The sequence below is a fragment of the Salmo trutta genome, chromosome 1, assembly GCF_901001165.1.
Source record: "Salmo trutta chromosome 1, fSalTru1.1, whole genome shotgun sequence".
Classification (NCBI taxonomy): domain Eukaryota; kingdom Metazoa; phylum Chordata; class Actinopteri; order Salmoniformes; family Salmonidae; genus Salmo; species Salmo trutta.
In genome coordinates, this window is record NC_042957.1 from 24,877,801 (window position 1) to 24,894,498 (window position 16,698).

Consider the following 16,698-nt stretch of genomic DNA (forward strand, 5'->3'; position numbering starts at 1 on the left):
GACTTGGAATTGAATTAAACAACTAATCAAATAAAACAAATGTAATATACACAACAACTGAAATATAAGTCATGTGAATAAATGATGGTTAATACGTGATAAGCGGTAATGGGCAGTCACTACCATCGTGGGACTTTTATTCGTTGTTGTGTTCTGTGTTACAGCATTTAACTCACATAATGCATAATGAATTGAATGTTTAAAAACAGAATCAAAACAAATAAAAAAATGTGTTTAATTTTTTTATAACCAAACCGACCTCAAAAAGCACTATTCGCTCAGCACTAGCCTTAGGCAATAGGCTAATGTTGGAACTTGGTGTTGCATATGGTATATTATTCTAAGATGATTAGATGTGTACATCAGGTATTCAGAGGGTTCTGATTGGTTGTTCCAGGTAGAGGAAGGCTGGTGGAGTGGAACCATGAACGGCAAATCAGGACTGTTCCCCTCCAACTTCGTCAAAGAGATTGAGACGAACGAAGATGAAGAAACGAACGACGTAACAGATGAAACTGGTAATAATGGCGATAACAGAGCGTGACTCGTGTTCAATCAGAGCATGTCATAACAAGTTAGAGCTGCTAAAGGATTTAGGTTTTTTGCTGGATCTCCAGGTCTGTTTGTATTATTGTGTCTAGGTAAGAGGCTATAGTGCCTGTCTTTGTTTGTGTATGTGGGCGAGCGTGTGTTCTTCTCATGTGCGTATACACATTTTACGTTGTGTCCTTCCCACAGACGGTAGCGGTAAAGAAGCTCTGCTTCTCCCCACCCCCATCCACCCCTCTCCAGGCAACGGAGTGATCGCCCAGCCCAAGAAGATCCGGGGGGTGGGCTTCGGGGACATCTTCAGGGAAGGCTCAGTCAAGCTGAAGGTCCGCCTGCCCAGCTCAGAGGGAGAAGAGAAAAAAGACAAGGTAAGTGAGCTGAGCCGGGACTGAGGGATGCCTGTCTGAGAACTCATTTACAGGGTGTCATGGACCTCAACAGGTCCCGATAAGGCTTAAATACTTCCCCTTAAAATAGGCCGAAGTCCTCTGAGAACTAATTCACAATTGAGAGGAAGATGGGCATGCTTTTTAAATGTCCAAAAAGTTTCCAACTGTCATATGTTACATAACAGTATAAAACTAGTAAGGAATGCTTATGGTAAGTGGTGGAAAAAGTACCCAATTGTCATACTTGAGTAAAAGTAAAGATGCCTTAATAGAAAATGACTCAAGTAAAAGTGGAAGTCACCCAGTAAAATACTACTTGAGTAAAAGTCTAAAGGTATTTGCTTTTAAATATAGTTAAGTATCAAAGTCAATGAAATTGATAAAAGTATAAATCATTTCAAATTCCTTATATTAAACAAACCAGACGGCACGGTTTTTCTTGTTTTTTAAATTTACGGATAGCCAGGGGCTCACTCCACTCAATATTTACAAACAAAGCATTTGTGTTTAGTGACTCCGCCAGATCAGGTAGTAGGGATGACCAGGGATGTTCTCTTGATAAGTGTGTGAATTGGACCATTTTCATGTCCTGCTAAGCATTGAAAATGTAACAAGTACTTTTGGGTGTCAGGGAAAATGTATGGAGTAAAAAGTGCATTATTTTCTTTAGGAATGTAGTGAAGTAAGTTTTCAAAACTATAAAAAGTAAAGTACATATACCAAAAAAAACTACTTAAGTAGTTCAAAGTATTTTTACTTAAGTACTTTACACCACTGTTTATGGTTAGCATGTTGATACTGAGAATCATATCACAAAAGTCAGAAATGGATTGCATTGACACCAATGCTGGGGTACGAAATAATTTTACATTGAATAATATTGGTTTATGAACTTGTTTTACATTAGCTAACATTCTGAGTTCAGCCACCTTTACACAATCAGTATTGTTTAGTGTTGCGTGAAGGAGTAATCATAGGTGTCGCTGGCCTTTTGAAACCCCCTGAGTGTTTGTTTAAGTCCTGGGAGAGGTGGCGCAGTGTAGTGTGGGTTGGCTTACTTTGTCAACCTTTCCCTCTCTTCAGCTTTGTTTTGTTCGCTAATTGTTTGGGTGGCAGGCAGGCAGTTTCCCTGCTCCCTCTGACTGACCTAGTTTCCTGGCGTCATATCTGAGGTAGATGTTTCAGTGTGTGTCTCTATGGTAGGTATTTCAGTGTTTCTATGAGAGAAATTTCAGTTTATTTCTGAATGAGATATTTCTGTGTGTTTCTAAGGGAGATACTTTTGTATATATAATCTATGTGGACACCCCTTCAAATTAGTGGATTCAGCTATTTCAGCCACACCCGTTGCTGACAGGCTTATAAAATCGAGCACACAGCCATGAAATCGCCACAGACAAACATTGGCAGTAGAATGACCTTACTGAAGAGCCCTGACTTTCAACGTGGCACCATCATAAGATGCCACCTTTCCAACAAGTCAGTTTGTCAAATTTCTGCCCTGCTAGAGCTGCCCCGGTCAGCTGTATGTGCTGTTATTGTGGAGTGGAAACATCTAGGAGCAACAACGGCTCAGCCGCAAAGTGGTAGGCCACATAAGCTCACAGAACAGGACCACTGTGTGGTGAAGTGCGTAGCAAGTACAAATCTTCTGTCCTCGGTTGCAACACTCACTACCGAGTTCCAAACTGCCTCTGGAAGCAACGTCAGCACAATAACTGTTTGTCGGGAGCTTCATGAAATGGGTTTCATGGCTGAGCAGCCGCACACAAGCCTATGATCACCATGAGCAATGCCAAGTGTTGGCTGGAGTGGTGTAAAGCTCACCGCCATTGGACTCTGGAGCAGTGGAAACGCGTTCTCTGGAGTGATGAATCACGCTTCACCATCTGGCAGTCCAACAGATTAGTCTTGGTTTGACGGATGCCAGGACAACGCTACCTGCCCCAAAGCATAGTGCCAAATGTAAAGTTTGGTGGAGGAGGAATAACAGTCTGGGGCTGTTTTTCATGGATCGGGCTAGGCCCCTTAGTTCCAGTGAAAGGAAACGTTAACACTACAGCATACAATAACATTCTAGATGATTCTGTGCTTCCAACTTTGTGGCAACAGTTTGGGGAAGGCCCTTTCCTGTTTCTGCATGACAATGCCCCCGTGCGCATGGCGAGATCCATATGGAAATGGTTTGTTGAGATGGGTGTGGAAGAACTTGACTGGCCTGCACAGAGCCCTGGCTTCAACTCCACCTTTGAGATGAATTGGAACGCCGACTGCAAGCCAGGCCTAATCGCCCAACATCTGTGCCCAACCTCACTAATGCTCTTGTGGCTGAAATGGAAGCAAGTCCCCGCAGTGGAAATCCTTCCCAGAAGAGTGGAGGCTGTTTATGGCAGCAAAGGGGGGACCAACTCCATATTTTAATGCCCATGATTTTGGAATGAGATGTTCAACGAGTAGGTGTCCACATACTTTTGCTCATGTAGAGTATTTCAGTGCGTTTCTGGGTGAGATGTGTTTCTGAGGGAGATATTTCGGTGTGTTTACAGACAAACTGCAGCTGCACATCCAGATTATTGTTTTATTTGCGTTAATAGCCCCGCTAATAGCACTCTGTAGATTACAGCATCCATTTAACCCCCTCTGAAACTCTTCTCTCTTCCCCCCCCCTTTGTCATGGCAGCGTTGGTTCAGTCTTCGTCCCACAGCTTACAAGATGGCATATTCCATTACGCTGTCGTTCACACACACACTCCATCAGTAGATGCATCTCTCTCTGCTCTCTCTCTCTCCTTGTGACTCAACAGCTTGTTGCTCTCAATTCCTTTCATCTGAGACAAAACAGACTACCTTAGGCCTGCCTGGCTCTACCACTTGTCTGTCTGCTCGCTCCGCAACTAACAAAGGCTGTTCCATGTCGACTCTTTCCCATCCCAAGCTTTCTGATGTTGGTATATGTTTTAGCATAACTCTTAACCCATGTGACATAGTCTGTAGTAGACTGGCATACTCTTCACAAACACTGACCTGCACGCTGACTGACACACTGTCTGTTGACCAATCAGTGAGTCTGCTGATGGCTCTGTGTTCATTCCGGTCAGGGATGTGGTGGAGACCATCTGGGCATTGTGCTGTGCATCCAATCATGTCAGTAAATCCATCTGTGGTTTGCTTCATTTTAGCCAATCCCATCATTACCATCTGCCGCAAAGCCCGCCCATTCCAACACGACAGATTCACAGAAAGCAGAGGGGGACAGCAAAGCAAAAGGTAAGAGAGAGTGTTAGTCCCAGTGTTTGTGATTAGAAGTGACTGTTCTATGCTAAATGTAATCTAGTGTTGCGTTCTCAGACATTACACTTGATCATCATAACACAACATGTATAGTGTTTTATTGGGATTCTTACATGTTGTTCTTACATTGAGGGTAGGTTCACAGGGTATATACTGTTTTATTGTGAGGGAATGTGTAACTACAATCACACCGTTGCTACCTAGCTAAGTGTTCAACTTTTTAAAGCCAATTGCAGGGTTAGGATTAGCCAATGGGAATGGTATCAGTAGGAATAAACGTATCACATCCATTACTTGACACGTGTTCATGTGTGTGTGGTTTGTTTGTCAATGACTTCTTGAGAAATGCAGAGTGTTGTTCATCCTTCCCCAGTAAAAGAATACTGCAAGGCCACCTTTGCTTTTGAGTCCACAAACGAAGACGAGCTGACACTGCAAGATGGTGACGTCATACAGATATTGAGTAAGGTAAGTAAAGGCACACTGACCAGCAACAAGCGTGTGGCCCTAGCCTATACTCAGTGGAGAAGCTTAAATCTACTACTGCTACTATTTCAACAGTCTCCATTTGCTAGTCAAAAAAGTTTTCAAACAGACTACATGACTGTCTTTCTTGTAAGGGAGAGAGGTAACTAGATAGAGGATCTATATTTCCTGCCCTGTGTCTACACTTTAACTTCTTACATCTACACGTTCCGCTAGCGGAACGTCTGCTCCAATATCCAATGATGGGCGGGGCGCGAAATTCAAACTCCTCTAAATCCGAAAACTTACACTTTTCAAACATATGACTATGTTACAGCTATTTAAAGACAAGACTCTCCTTTATCTAACCAAACTGTCCGATTTCAAAAAGGCTTTACAGCGAAAGCAAAACATTAGATTATGTCAGCAGAGTACCCAGCCAGGAATAATCACACAGCCATTTTTCAAGCTAGCATATCATGTCACATAAACCCAAACCATATCTAAATGCAGCACTAACCTTTGATGATCTTCATCAGATGACACACCTAGGACATTGTGTTATACAATACATGCATGTCTGTTCAATCAAGTTCATATTTATATCAAAAACCAGCTTTTTACATTAGCATGTGACGTTCAGAACTAGCATTCCCACCGAACACTTCCGGTGATTTTACTAAATTACTCACGATAAACGTTCACAAAAAGCATAACAATTATTTTAAGAATTATAGATACAGAACTCCTCTATGCACTCGATATGTCCGATTTTAAAATAGCTTTTCGGATGAAGCACATTTTGCAATAATGTAAGTACATAGCCCGGCGTTACAGGGCTAGCTATTTAGACACCCACCCAGTGTAGCCTTCACCAAAATCACATTTCCTATAAGAAAAATGTTCTTACCTTGCTTGTTCTTCATCAGAATACACTGCCAGGACTTCTACTTCAATAACAAATGTAGGTTTGGTCCCAAATAATCCATCGTTATATCCAAACAGCGACGTTTTGTTCGTGCGTTCTAGACACTATCCCAACGCTAAATCTCGGCCACGAGCATGACGCAAAATATGACACAAAATTTCGAAATATTCCATTACCGTACTTCGAAGCATGTCAACCGCTGTTTAAAACCAATATTTATGCAATTTATCTCGTAGAGAAGCGATAATATTCCGACCGGGAATCTGCCTGTCTGTAAACTGAGGAAAAAACCAAAAGCCGGGGGCGGGGCGTGTCACGCGCCTAAGGCTTAGTCCATTGACTGACCACTCAGCTTTTGCTCTCGTGTGCTTCAGCCAGGGCTTTGAATGACATCATTCCTGTTTTTCCCGGGCTGTGAGACTCCATTGTTGACGTGACAAGTGTCACGTAAGAGCAGAGATCCTTTGTAAACGATAGAGAGAATCAAGAAGGGCAAGAAATGTTCAGACAGGGTACTTCCTGAACAGAAGCATCTCAGGTTTTTGCCTGCCATAGGAGTTCTGTTATACTCACAGACACCATTCAAACAGTTTCAGAAACTTTGGAGTGTTTTCTCTCCAAAGCTAATAATTATATGCATATTCCAGTTTCTGGGCAGGACTAATAATCAGATTAAATCGGGTACGTTTTTTATCCAGCCGTGAAAATACTGCCCCCTAGATGTAACAGGTTAAGCCTGGCAAATGTGCCACATATTAACACCGGGCATTATCTATTTGGTCCTGGTCAACATGGTCCTTCACAGACCGTGGTCCTCAGTGTGTTAATTTCACCCCCAGACTAGACCCAGGTATAGTCATCCATCTTACTGCACACTCTCCAACCCTGCCTGTCTATTCTTCCCTAGTGACCTAGGTGAATGTTGTGAGCAAGGACTGGACCAGGACCCCAGGGACAGATTTGAGTATTTAGTCCTAATGCTTTGTATTGGGATTTAGATAGACCTGGGTAGTTTGTCGGCACGACGACATTTAGAAAAAGAAAATGGGTTATCCTCTTATTGGACCAGTTCAGATAGTACCTCTCCATTTCAAAAAGCCCTCTAAACACAACGCTGATCACCAACGAGCACCCTGCTATGTTTTGGAAGCAGTATGATGAGAGGAAGCTGTCGTCATAGCAAGTAGGTGATCTATGGCAGTTAGCTTCCCTTGATGTTGGCCAGAGACTGGGGACTTGAATTTCACACCCTGAAGAAAAGCATTAATGCCCTGAATGGGAACGCAGTCAAGACATAGTGCTAGTCCGTCTGGAGAGGTTGAGTTACCATTAAGAGATGTGTCTCTCGGATCATGGTTTGTTATTTAAGGCAGACACATTATGAAAGATCATGTTTCGCTGCGGATAAATCAAGATGTGGAAGCGCCATCTAGTGTCCATTTAGCAGATTGATGTTCAAGGGCTGCATTCAACTTGATTTGAAATCTAAAGGCAATGTTTCTTCGTTCGCGGAGACTGCATTCACAGTAAAAGCTGCATTTGTGAACGCTGCGTCTAACACGAAGTGAGGCTGATTTATATTGAATGAAAATAATCATTGTTTATTCAGAGGAGATGGAGAATTTCTTTTGATTACAAAATGGCCAGATGCAGACATTTAGAATGTTTCTCAGACTCCCGTCTCCCAACTGTCTGTATTATGATGTTCTGTGTTTTTATCTTAGCCTTTTCATCATAATGTTTGAAAAGTGCTTCAACAATAAAGTTATTGTTATGTTTCAGGACACGGGGGAGCCGGGGTGGTGGAGAGGGGAGATCGGAGGGAAAGAGGGCGTCTTTCCTGACAACTTTGTGGCTGTTATGTCAGATGAAGACAAAGAGGTAAGATAAAAGTGGTAGTAACGCCAGAACCCATATGTGTTCCCTAGTTGCCTTTTGTCCTCTAGTAGCCTTTGTGTGAAGTCAGTCATTTGTCTTATGATCATACATGTTTAGTTATAAAAACATGATACATTTTTTTATTAAAAACTGTCTTCATGTTGCAGCCAGCTCCCACATCAAGAGGATCAGTCAAACTGTCTCCCAAGCAGGAAGCAGAAGAGGTACGCTGGGCTGTCCACATGCTTGTGTTAGAGTACATGGTGTATGTTCACAGAATTCATATGGGCCTCTTCCATTGATATAAAACACAGTTATGATGAGAGTGGTATCCTGGGGAATATTCTGCTGATATTGGATCTACCATAATGTGTGGTCTTTGTCAAGGGGCTCTGTAAGTCATCACTCACTTTAGACTGAAACTTATGCTTTCTCTAAATATTCATACATAATACAGTTGAAGTCGGAAGTTTACCTACACCTTAGCCAAATACATTTAAACTCAGTTTTTCACAATTCCTGACATTTAATCCTAGTAAAAATTCCCTGTCGTAGGTCAGTTGAGATCACCACTTTATTTTAATAATGTGAAATGTCATAATAATAGTAGAGAACTTTTATTTCTTTCATCACATTCCCAGTGGGTCAGAAGTTTACATACACTCAGTTAGTATTTGGTAGCATTGCCTTTAAATTGTTTAACCTGGGTCAAACGTTTTGCGTAGCCTTCCACAAGATTCCCACACTAAGTTGGGTGAATTTTGGCCCATTCCTCCTGATAGAGCTGGTGTAACTGAGTCAGGTTTGTAGGCCTCCTTGCTAACACACACTTTTTCAGTTCTGCCCACAAACGTTCTATAGGATTGAGGTCAGGGCTTTGTGATGGCCACTCCAATAGCTTGACTTTGTTGTCCTTAAGCCATTTTGTCACAACTTTGGAAATATGCTTGGGGTCATTGTCCATTTGGAAGACCCATTTGCGACCAAGCTTTAACTTCCTGACTGATGTCTTGAGATGTTGCTTCAATATGTCCACATAATTTTCCTCTTCATGATGCCATCTATTTTGTGAAGTGCAGCAGTCCCTCCTGCAGCAAAGCACCCCCACAACATGATGCTGCCACCCCCGTGCTTCATGGTTGGGATGGTGTTCTTCGGCTTGAAGGCCTCCCCCTTTTTCCTCCAAACATAACGATGGTCATTATGGCCAAACAGTTATATTTTTGTTTCATCAGACCAGAGGACATTTCTCCAAAAAGTACGATCTTTGTCCCCATGTGCAGTTGCAAACCATAGTCTGGATTTTTTATAGCGGTTTTGGAACAGTGGCTTCTTCCTTGCTCGGCGGCCTTTCAGGTTATGTCGATATAGGACTCGTTTTACTTTGGATATCAATACTTTTGTACCGGTTTCCTCCAGCATCTTCACAAGGTCCTATGCTGTTGTTCTGGGATTGATTTGAACTTTACGCACCAAAGTACGTTCATCTCTAGGAGACAGAACGCGTCTCCTTCCTGAACGGTATGACGGCTGTGAGGTCCCATGGTGTTTATACTTGCGCATTATTGTTTGTACAGATGAACATGGTACCTTCAGGCATTTGGAAATTGCTCCTAGGGAGGAACCAGAGTTGTGGAGGTCTACCATTTTTTTCTGAGGTCTTGGCTGATTTCTTTTGATTTTCCCATGATGTCAAGCAAAGAGGCACTGAGTTTGAAGGTAGACCTTGAAATACATCCACAGGTACACCTTCAATTGACTCAAATTATGTCAATTAGCCTATCAGAAGCTTCTAAAGCCATTACATCATTTTCTGGAATTTTCCAAGCTGTTTAAAGGCACAGTCAACTTAGTGTATGTAAACTTCTGACCCACTGGAATTGTGATATAGTGAATTATAAGTGAAATAATCTCTGTAAACAATTGTCGGAAAAATTACTTGTGTCATGCACAAAGTAGATGTCCTAACCGACTTGCCTAAACTATAGTTTGTTAACAAGAAATTTGTGGTGGTTGAAAAACAAGTTTTAATGACTCCAACCTAAGTGTATGTAAACGTCCGACTTCAACTGTAGTTACTGAGCTCTCACAGTTATAATCTTGTCTCTAGCTAAGACCCCTCACAGCAAATGTTCCTTCAAAAAATAACTTTTTTATTTTACCAAGTAAGTTGACTGTGAACACATTCTCATTTACAGCAACGACCTGGGGAATACTTACAGGGGAGAGAAAGGGGGATGAATGAGCCAATTGTAAGCTGGGGAGGATTAGGTGACCGTGATGGTATGAAGGCCAAATTGGGAATTTAGCCAGGACACCGGGGTTACGATAAGTGCCATGGGATCTTTAGTGACCACAGAGAGTCGGGACACCCATATAACGTCCCATCCGAAAGACGGAACCCTACACAGGGCAATGTCCCCAATCACTGTCCTGGGATATATATTTTTTTTAGACCAGAGGAAAGGGTGCCTCCTACTGGCCTTCCAACACCACTTCCAGCAGCATCTGGTCTCCTATCCAGGGACCAACCAAGACCAACCCTGCTTAGCTTCAGAAGCAAGCCAGCAGTGGGATGCAGGGTGATATGCTGCTTGTTGATAGGGGTGTGGGCCACAGAAAAACTGAACTTAACATGAGGGGCCACAGTGGCTTGCGGGTCTGCGTACCCATAGCCATACCCACACATGCAGTCAGCGACCTAGCCTTTTGGGGGTCCTAAGTTACATTTTGTTGAGGGGTCCCCCGCACCTTGCAAGCAAAACATTTTAGCGGCCCCCCTCTACACATTTTGCCATGGGGCATAGAGAAAACATTGCAGTTTTAAAGCAAGTTTGATGTAAAAGATTTAGCCATTTTATAACTAATTTCCTGCATTTCTAATAATTTTGCCATGGGGTGGAGCATTTTTTTTCTTCAGTTTTACAGGTAATTTCCTGCAACTCTACACATTCTGTCATAGGGTGGGGAAAAAATATTTGCAGTTTTTAATATGTTTTCGGAGTGAGACGGCCTAACAAAATCATTGGGGGCCCCCGGTCGGTAGTTCAACCATTATTACTACCAGTTTAGATAGCTAGACTAATTTACCAAAAAACGTTTAGTTGACATGGCTAATTGAGAGAGAAAAACTGCTGATGCACAACCAAATGTCTAAATTGCACATTGTATATTCTACTATTCTAACTCTCAACAGGAAGTTGAGACTCCAACTGAGTTCCCCCAAAAATATGTTTTTTTGGGGCGGGCCTGCATTCCTGATATAGGTCTACCAGAATGGCATACCATCAAAAACAATGGAGAAAATGCATCTAATAACGTTTCTATGATACAGCCTACAGTAGTAACCAATGTGTGTTGTTCAATGTAGCCTACGTTCAATCAGATTTTACAAAATAAAATGAATTATTATCCCCACGCTATTATTATAGCGAATCAGACAATGTATGGCTGCTACCCTCTGCCTATTGGTGTCTTAGCTTATTCAAGCCTGTCTCAAAATACAACACTGCCCCTTTAAGACATTAAAAAGCTCTGACTCGATTTTCAAGGATGGCTAGAAATATACACGTTTTGTGCTGTTGTAGGAAGCAATCTGGGATATTAACCAGCAAAGAAAATGAATAAATGTGCACACGTGGCTACATGCGTTGTGCTGTCAATAGAATCCTCAGATGATGCGCTCTGCCTACATCAAAATCACATAGTCTTGTTAGATTTGTTTCAGTATGTTGCATTGAAAGGTGGACAATATGTTGATTTGATCACAATTCCCACTTTAGAGGGACACGTTGATTATGTAAACTAACAGGGCAAACTACTAAAGTTGAGGGTAGTTCAATCTCGTGCATCTCTTTGCGGGCTGGTATTTTATCTGCGCGGCAGTCCTGGGGAAGCTGCGCCCGAGCATGCGCACAGCTTAGAGGGAACATTGCTCACAGCTGTTCTGTTCAAAGAGAAGTGTACCATATCAATTCCTTCTGGTCAAAAATTATCCTCCAGCTAAATAGTCATTTGTTAAAGTTGAATTTCGGAGAATCCTTTTAATCATAATTAAAGTTCCTGGTACTTGAACTAGTTCCATCGCCATGGCAAAGAGTCCTGGCCGTTGTTGCCTCATCGGCCCACACAGTGGCTGTTGTTGTGTCGTGTCACGGCCCTGTGGAGAGAACACGCTGCTCTGTCCCTCCACATGTAGGTCAATGGGTGAAGCAGTGGTGGAGCACAGTCTTCTGGCCCAGAGCGTTAGAGTTTTTACTCCATAAATGAGCTCAATGTTGCCCTTTATTTAAGGCCCTGGCCTAGGCAGAGGGAATGTGATGAGCACTGGCTCATGTGATGGTTGAGAAACACACGCTGGTCAAATGTTCATGAGAGGGAGGGATGGGAAGGGTATGTTCTCAGTTTGATAGATGCTCAGTAGAGGGCAGCCATAAACAGATCTCCATTAAGAGGTTACCAGGTCAGTCTCTTTCGCTCTCTCTCTCTTCCTCTGTTTTCATTCTTGTTTTCTTTCTCTCCATCTCTCTCTATTTCTAAATAGTTTTTGCCAGTATGGTATAAACTCCCAGTGTGGATTGTTACAGCATACATATTCCGGTATGCATCTTTTGTGGTGCTGGCAAGGAGCATTATCAATCTGAAATGTTGCAGTGGCCTGTGGCTGTATCCATCCTATTATCACTGCATGACATTTACTTACAAGAGAAAGACGGAGCTTTAAACCTCCTAATCCACCACTCATAGGTGTCCCACTGATGCTGTTGATAAAGATTGCTAGTTCCCTCTTGACTACCAACGTTGGTCTACAATTCATTCTCAGGTATAGCCTTAACATGGAAAGTTGCCATGGAAGTTGTCGTCACACTATAATAGAATGATCTCATTGGGCTTGTGGAAAGACTTACAAATGTATTGAATCTGGGCTATGAATATAAAGCGCACACTTATTGCCTAGAAGCTGTCAGTGTTACTGCGGTGTCTTACTGCTTGGCATCATCTATTAACGACTTAATGGAATTCCATAGGACAAACATTAAAGCACATTTTAAGATGAGCAAGATTAAGATCAGTGTAAGTTATTCATGGAAACTGAGCATAATTGCTTGTTGTGTTCATTTGGAGCATGTGCTTCTCTTCTGACTCATGCTCTGGCCTCCGCATTAGATGCCTGGCATCACTCTTCCTCAGCCCTCTAGTCTCTGACACACTGATGGGCCTGAGCAAGGCGCTGTGCAGATTCCTTAATCTTTCTATCTAAGGTGCAAGGTGATTTGTAGATCAGTGATTCGGCCCAATGCATTGCTCAGGCTGGCTCCCTGGAACAGCTGTCGTGACATCTGCATCTCTGGCACATGACTTTACAGTAAGGAAGCCCTGTGTTGATATTGATATACGGTTTAAATTGGAAAGATATCAGGTAAGAATAAAGTCTAAGCATGTTCAAATGTATCACAGAAGTCAGGCAGAAATAATACCATGAATTGGGAAGAATGTAAAGAAACTGATGAAGACCAAAGCATCCAAACATTGTTGTAAAGATTACAGCAAAGGGTTGTCATTCTCTGGAGCAACAAACAATTGTTGAACAGACCCTGCCTTCTTTGTTAAATGTGAAATTCATCTGAGCAATTGCCCCAAAATAATTGAATTTAGTTGTGCACTTAAAAAAAACATGAAAACATTGTGTCCCCTTGAACAAACAATTAACCCTAGGCCTACTGTCTTTCGGTGTTCACAAACCACCCCCTCACCCCTACCAACTTGCTTGGAGGGCGCTCCGTTGTCACATGTTGCTGATGAAACTCAGACGGTGACTTCAAGAGTGGCAAGGGATCAAATAAACCAATCAATTTCAGGACACACTCATGACTTGAATAATGCAATTCATGTTGCACTTTTAAATTATAAAACAAGCATGACCTTCAAATGAGAAAATTCCCCCTGTAGATATAAACCCCCAGTAACAGTTAAACAAATATTTGGGAGGTATTTCATATGTTACATGTATCAAGCCTTGAAATCCGACACATACAAATACAGGTGACTCATAATTAGGGATGACTATTTTGTGTGAAATTGCGCGAACTTAAAAATGATGCAGTGTGTTATGGGATACCACTTCGCTCTGAAGCCGGCAGTGTAGCTGACTCGGTCTAAGTTGTTATCGAAGGGATTAATTAGCCCCTTCACCATTTCACTCCCTCAGCTTTGGGACACTTGTGCATATGGCGGAAGCGCGTGTGAACGTACAAAGGGAAGGGGGTGATTTTGACACAAGGAGAAAAATACACAGTGAATAACGAGTAAAAAATGGCTATATACAGGGTGTACCAGTACCAAGTTGATGTGCAGGGGTACAAGGTAACTGAAGTAGCGATGTGCATATAGTAGGGGTAAAGTGACTAGGCAACTGGATAGATAATAGAGCCTTCCGGTTGAGGGTGGAGCTGTTGCCATACCAGGCCGTGATGCAGCAAAAATACTGCTGGTTTGACATCTGAGTTCTAATCAAACTAATTTTTATGTGTATTCTTTACATTAATAAGTGGTATATCCTTTTGATAAATGATTAGTCAAATGAATGAGACTCATATTTCATGTCTTAGTTGAATTGGTTTGAATTAATTTCTTCTTCCTTCAATTCAAATGTAATTCAAATTCTGCGTCCCTTGAGGTGTGGCCAATTCAAATTCGTTCTGGGTTGTTTTTCATCAGCCTTGTTGACCCGTAACAAGGTATTCTGGGTTGCGTTTCTTTCGGAAAAAGGCTTGACTTGTTACCTTATTAAGTACTGTACTTATTAACATATTCCCTGAATGAACCTAATTCAGTGGGGCAAGAAAGTGCTCTTTCTCTCTGTACTTGTTGGCCATCATGGTGTGTCTGCTGGGAGTCTGATGTTTAAACTGAGGGCTACTGTAGATGAATGACAAGTCCTCTTTGTCACATTGACCCACTTTGTGTTTTTCAGAGACTCAAGAAGCCGCCGCCACCATCAAAAAGCATAGGTAAGGCCTGTTTCATAAGGAACATGTGACCATCATCAATCTCCTGTAGATGAGCATGTGTAGTAGTAGATCACTATCAGTTAACGGAGAGGCAGGCAGCGGGCGACTTATCTTCAAAACATCCCCATGTGAGTCTTTTCTAGTACAGTAGCAAACAATATGGGCAAACAAACATAAACGTGTACCTCTGCCTGTGTCCATTAGCACATCCTGTCACCTAATATCATGGGCGGCAGGTAGCCTAGCGGTTAGAGTGTTAGGCCAGTAACCGAAGGTCACTTGCTCGAATCCCTCAGCCGACAAGGTGAAAAATCCACCAGATAATTGTCATCTCCAGTTCTGAATGCTTGGTTAGGGGATGCTTTATAGATTTAAACGCCACTCAAAGATTTTCATAAGTGGCAATTGCTGTAAATCTCCCGAGAGGATGCCTAAATTGGTACGTTATTAAGAATGCCTTGAGTTGAGATGATGACTGTGTTGCGCTACGACCCCAAGGGGTTCAAGATTCAGGGCAAAGAAACCAACATCTAAGACTTTCCCAACTTTGTTTACTACCAAGTAGTAAACTCAGTCCAGATCTAAGCCGAACTGCCAAGGCCGACCGAGACGTGATGCATGTTGGTATTTAGGATCCTTTGACTCCTGTCTGATAGCACAATGTAGTCTCACATAGCAGACTCCTAGGGCTTTCATCCCTGCAGCTGTTAGAGGAGATACAAGACCTCCGGTATAATGGGTTTTAACTATGCCATAGATCTAGATCTCTGGAGGCATGGAGACTTCCCTAATGCCCTCAAGGTGTAGGATTAATGACTAGGCCCATTCATTCTAAGTGCTCACATTTGTATTTAGATTTGAATTACTTTCCGAATTGACGAAGGTACTTGGCTGTTCTACATAGCACCGGCATTCACCTAGATATCTGTCTTGATTGGAAAAAATGTTTTCTCTTCTGAGGTTGTTGTTTCCGAGAGGGGTGCTAAGACTGATTGAACGAAAGGCTCATATCTAGCACACCCACATCTGAAGTTACAGGCGCTTGCAAAAAGCACTGCAAAGATTTCTGTACTCTCCCTTTAGTCGGCACAGGAAACACTTTTGTGTCTCCACATCCTCCTGCCTGTCTGCAGAATATCTGTTCAGTTTGCTCTGTGTTCGAGTGGCTGTCCTCATAGACTCATAGATCGACGGTAAAGAGAGGAGGACGTTACTAAACAACGGAAACATGCTTCGCTTTTCAGCTCGAAAACCCGAGGTCCCGAGCGCCGACAAGAAGCCCCAGCATCCCCATCCTGAGGAAAGAGGTAAGGGTCGCCCTCTTCCCTCCCTTCCACCTATCTGCCCTTTCCCATTAAGGGGTGAGAAACCTCTCCCCTCTCCCCCCTGGGTGCAGCACTTGTGCCCCAGCAGATGAGTTGGTGTGAAGAAGGTTGCAGACAACACCTCCCACCTCCCAATCAGCCCCGTCTGCTCCAAGGGACATGTGGCTCTCCGGATGAGAGCCCACCCCACCAATTATATCCTCTCCGATATCACATATATTTATTTTAGCGGCGTTGCAGTTCAACCTGGCCCTAACTGGGTTTATGTGTGGGGGGGAGTCAGTCTCATCCGTAACACCAAAGGAGAGTTTGCTCTGTTTGCCGATAGACATGCAGGTCTTGATTTACTAAGTGTTCGTACCAAGTGTCAAGGAGAAAGCCAACATTTGCCTGTGCATTTGGACCCTGTCTAGACAGACACTTGTCATACAGATAACGGTAGGGATCCACTTTTTGACAGTAGAACAGCTTGAAGGGCGATGGTGATTATGCTAATGTACTTTTGACCTGGTCTTGGTTCCCTCGCTACAGCAGTGACTTTTTAATCAGTGGGAGTTTAGCAGCAGTAGCATCAGTCCTAGCCATACCCTACCATACCCCAGGGTATTAAAAGAGGAGCACAGTCTCATCTTTTTATTTCATATGTTGGGAAATGTGTCCTCCTGGATAAACACAACACTTGTTTCTTCAGCTTTCCTTTTATTAACAAGTAAAGGTTTATACAATTAAAGTTTAATACAATCGTTGGACAATTTATCAGATTGGCTACCAGTTCACATATACTATGGATGGTTTTATTTATCCTATAGAAATTCTATGATTTCTTCCACCTATTGTGTAAGAGACATTATGTACAGTGCCAT

General features: G+C 42.6%; 1 protein-coding gene across 6 annotated transcripts in view; it reads left to right on the forward strand.

The window, feature by feature from the left end:
• The window catches only part of LOC115192050 (CD2-associated protein), a 90,902-nt gene that overhangs the window by 44,013 nt on the left and 30,191 nt on the right, over positions 1-16,698 (forward strand). For 5 of the 6 annotated variants that reach the window (XM_029750188.1, XM_029750152.1, XM_029750155.1 and 2 more), the window contains 8 exons: positions 398-518; positions 739-917; positions 4,118-4,205; positions 4,603-4,697; positions 7,405-7,503; positions 7,668-7,724; positions 14,474-14,510; positions 15,755-15,817. In XM_029750188.1, the coding sequence (XP_029606048.1) occupies positions 398-518; positions 739-917; positions 4,118-4,205; positions 4,603-4,697; positions 7,405-7,503; positions 7,668-7,724; positions 14,474-14,510; positions 15,755-15,817 (739 nt within the window). The remainder of the gene's footprint in view (positions 1-397; positions 519-738; positions 918-4,117; positions 4,206-4,602; positions 4,698-7,404; positions 7,504-7,667; positions 7,725-14,473; positions 14,511-15,754; positions 15,818-16,698) is intronic. The other variant, XM_029750164.1, reaches the window with a different exon arrangement.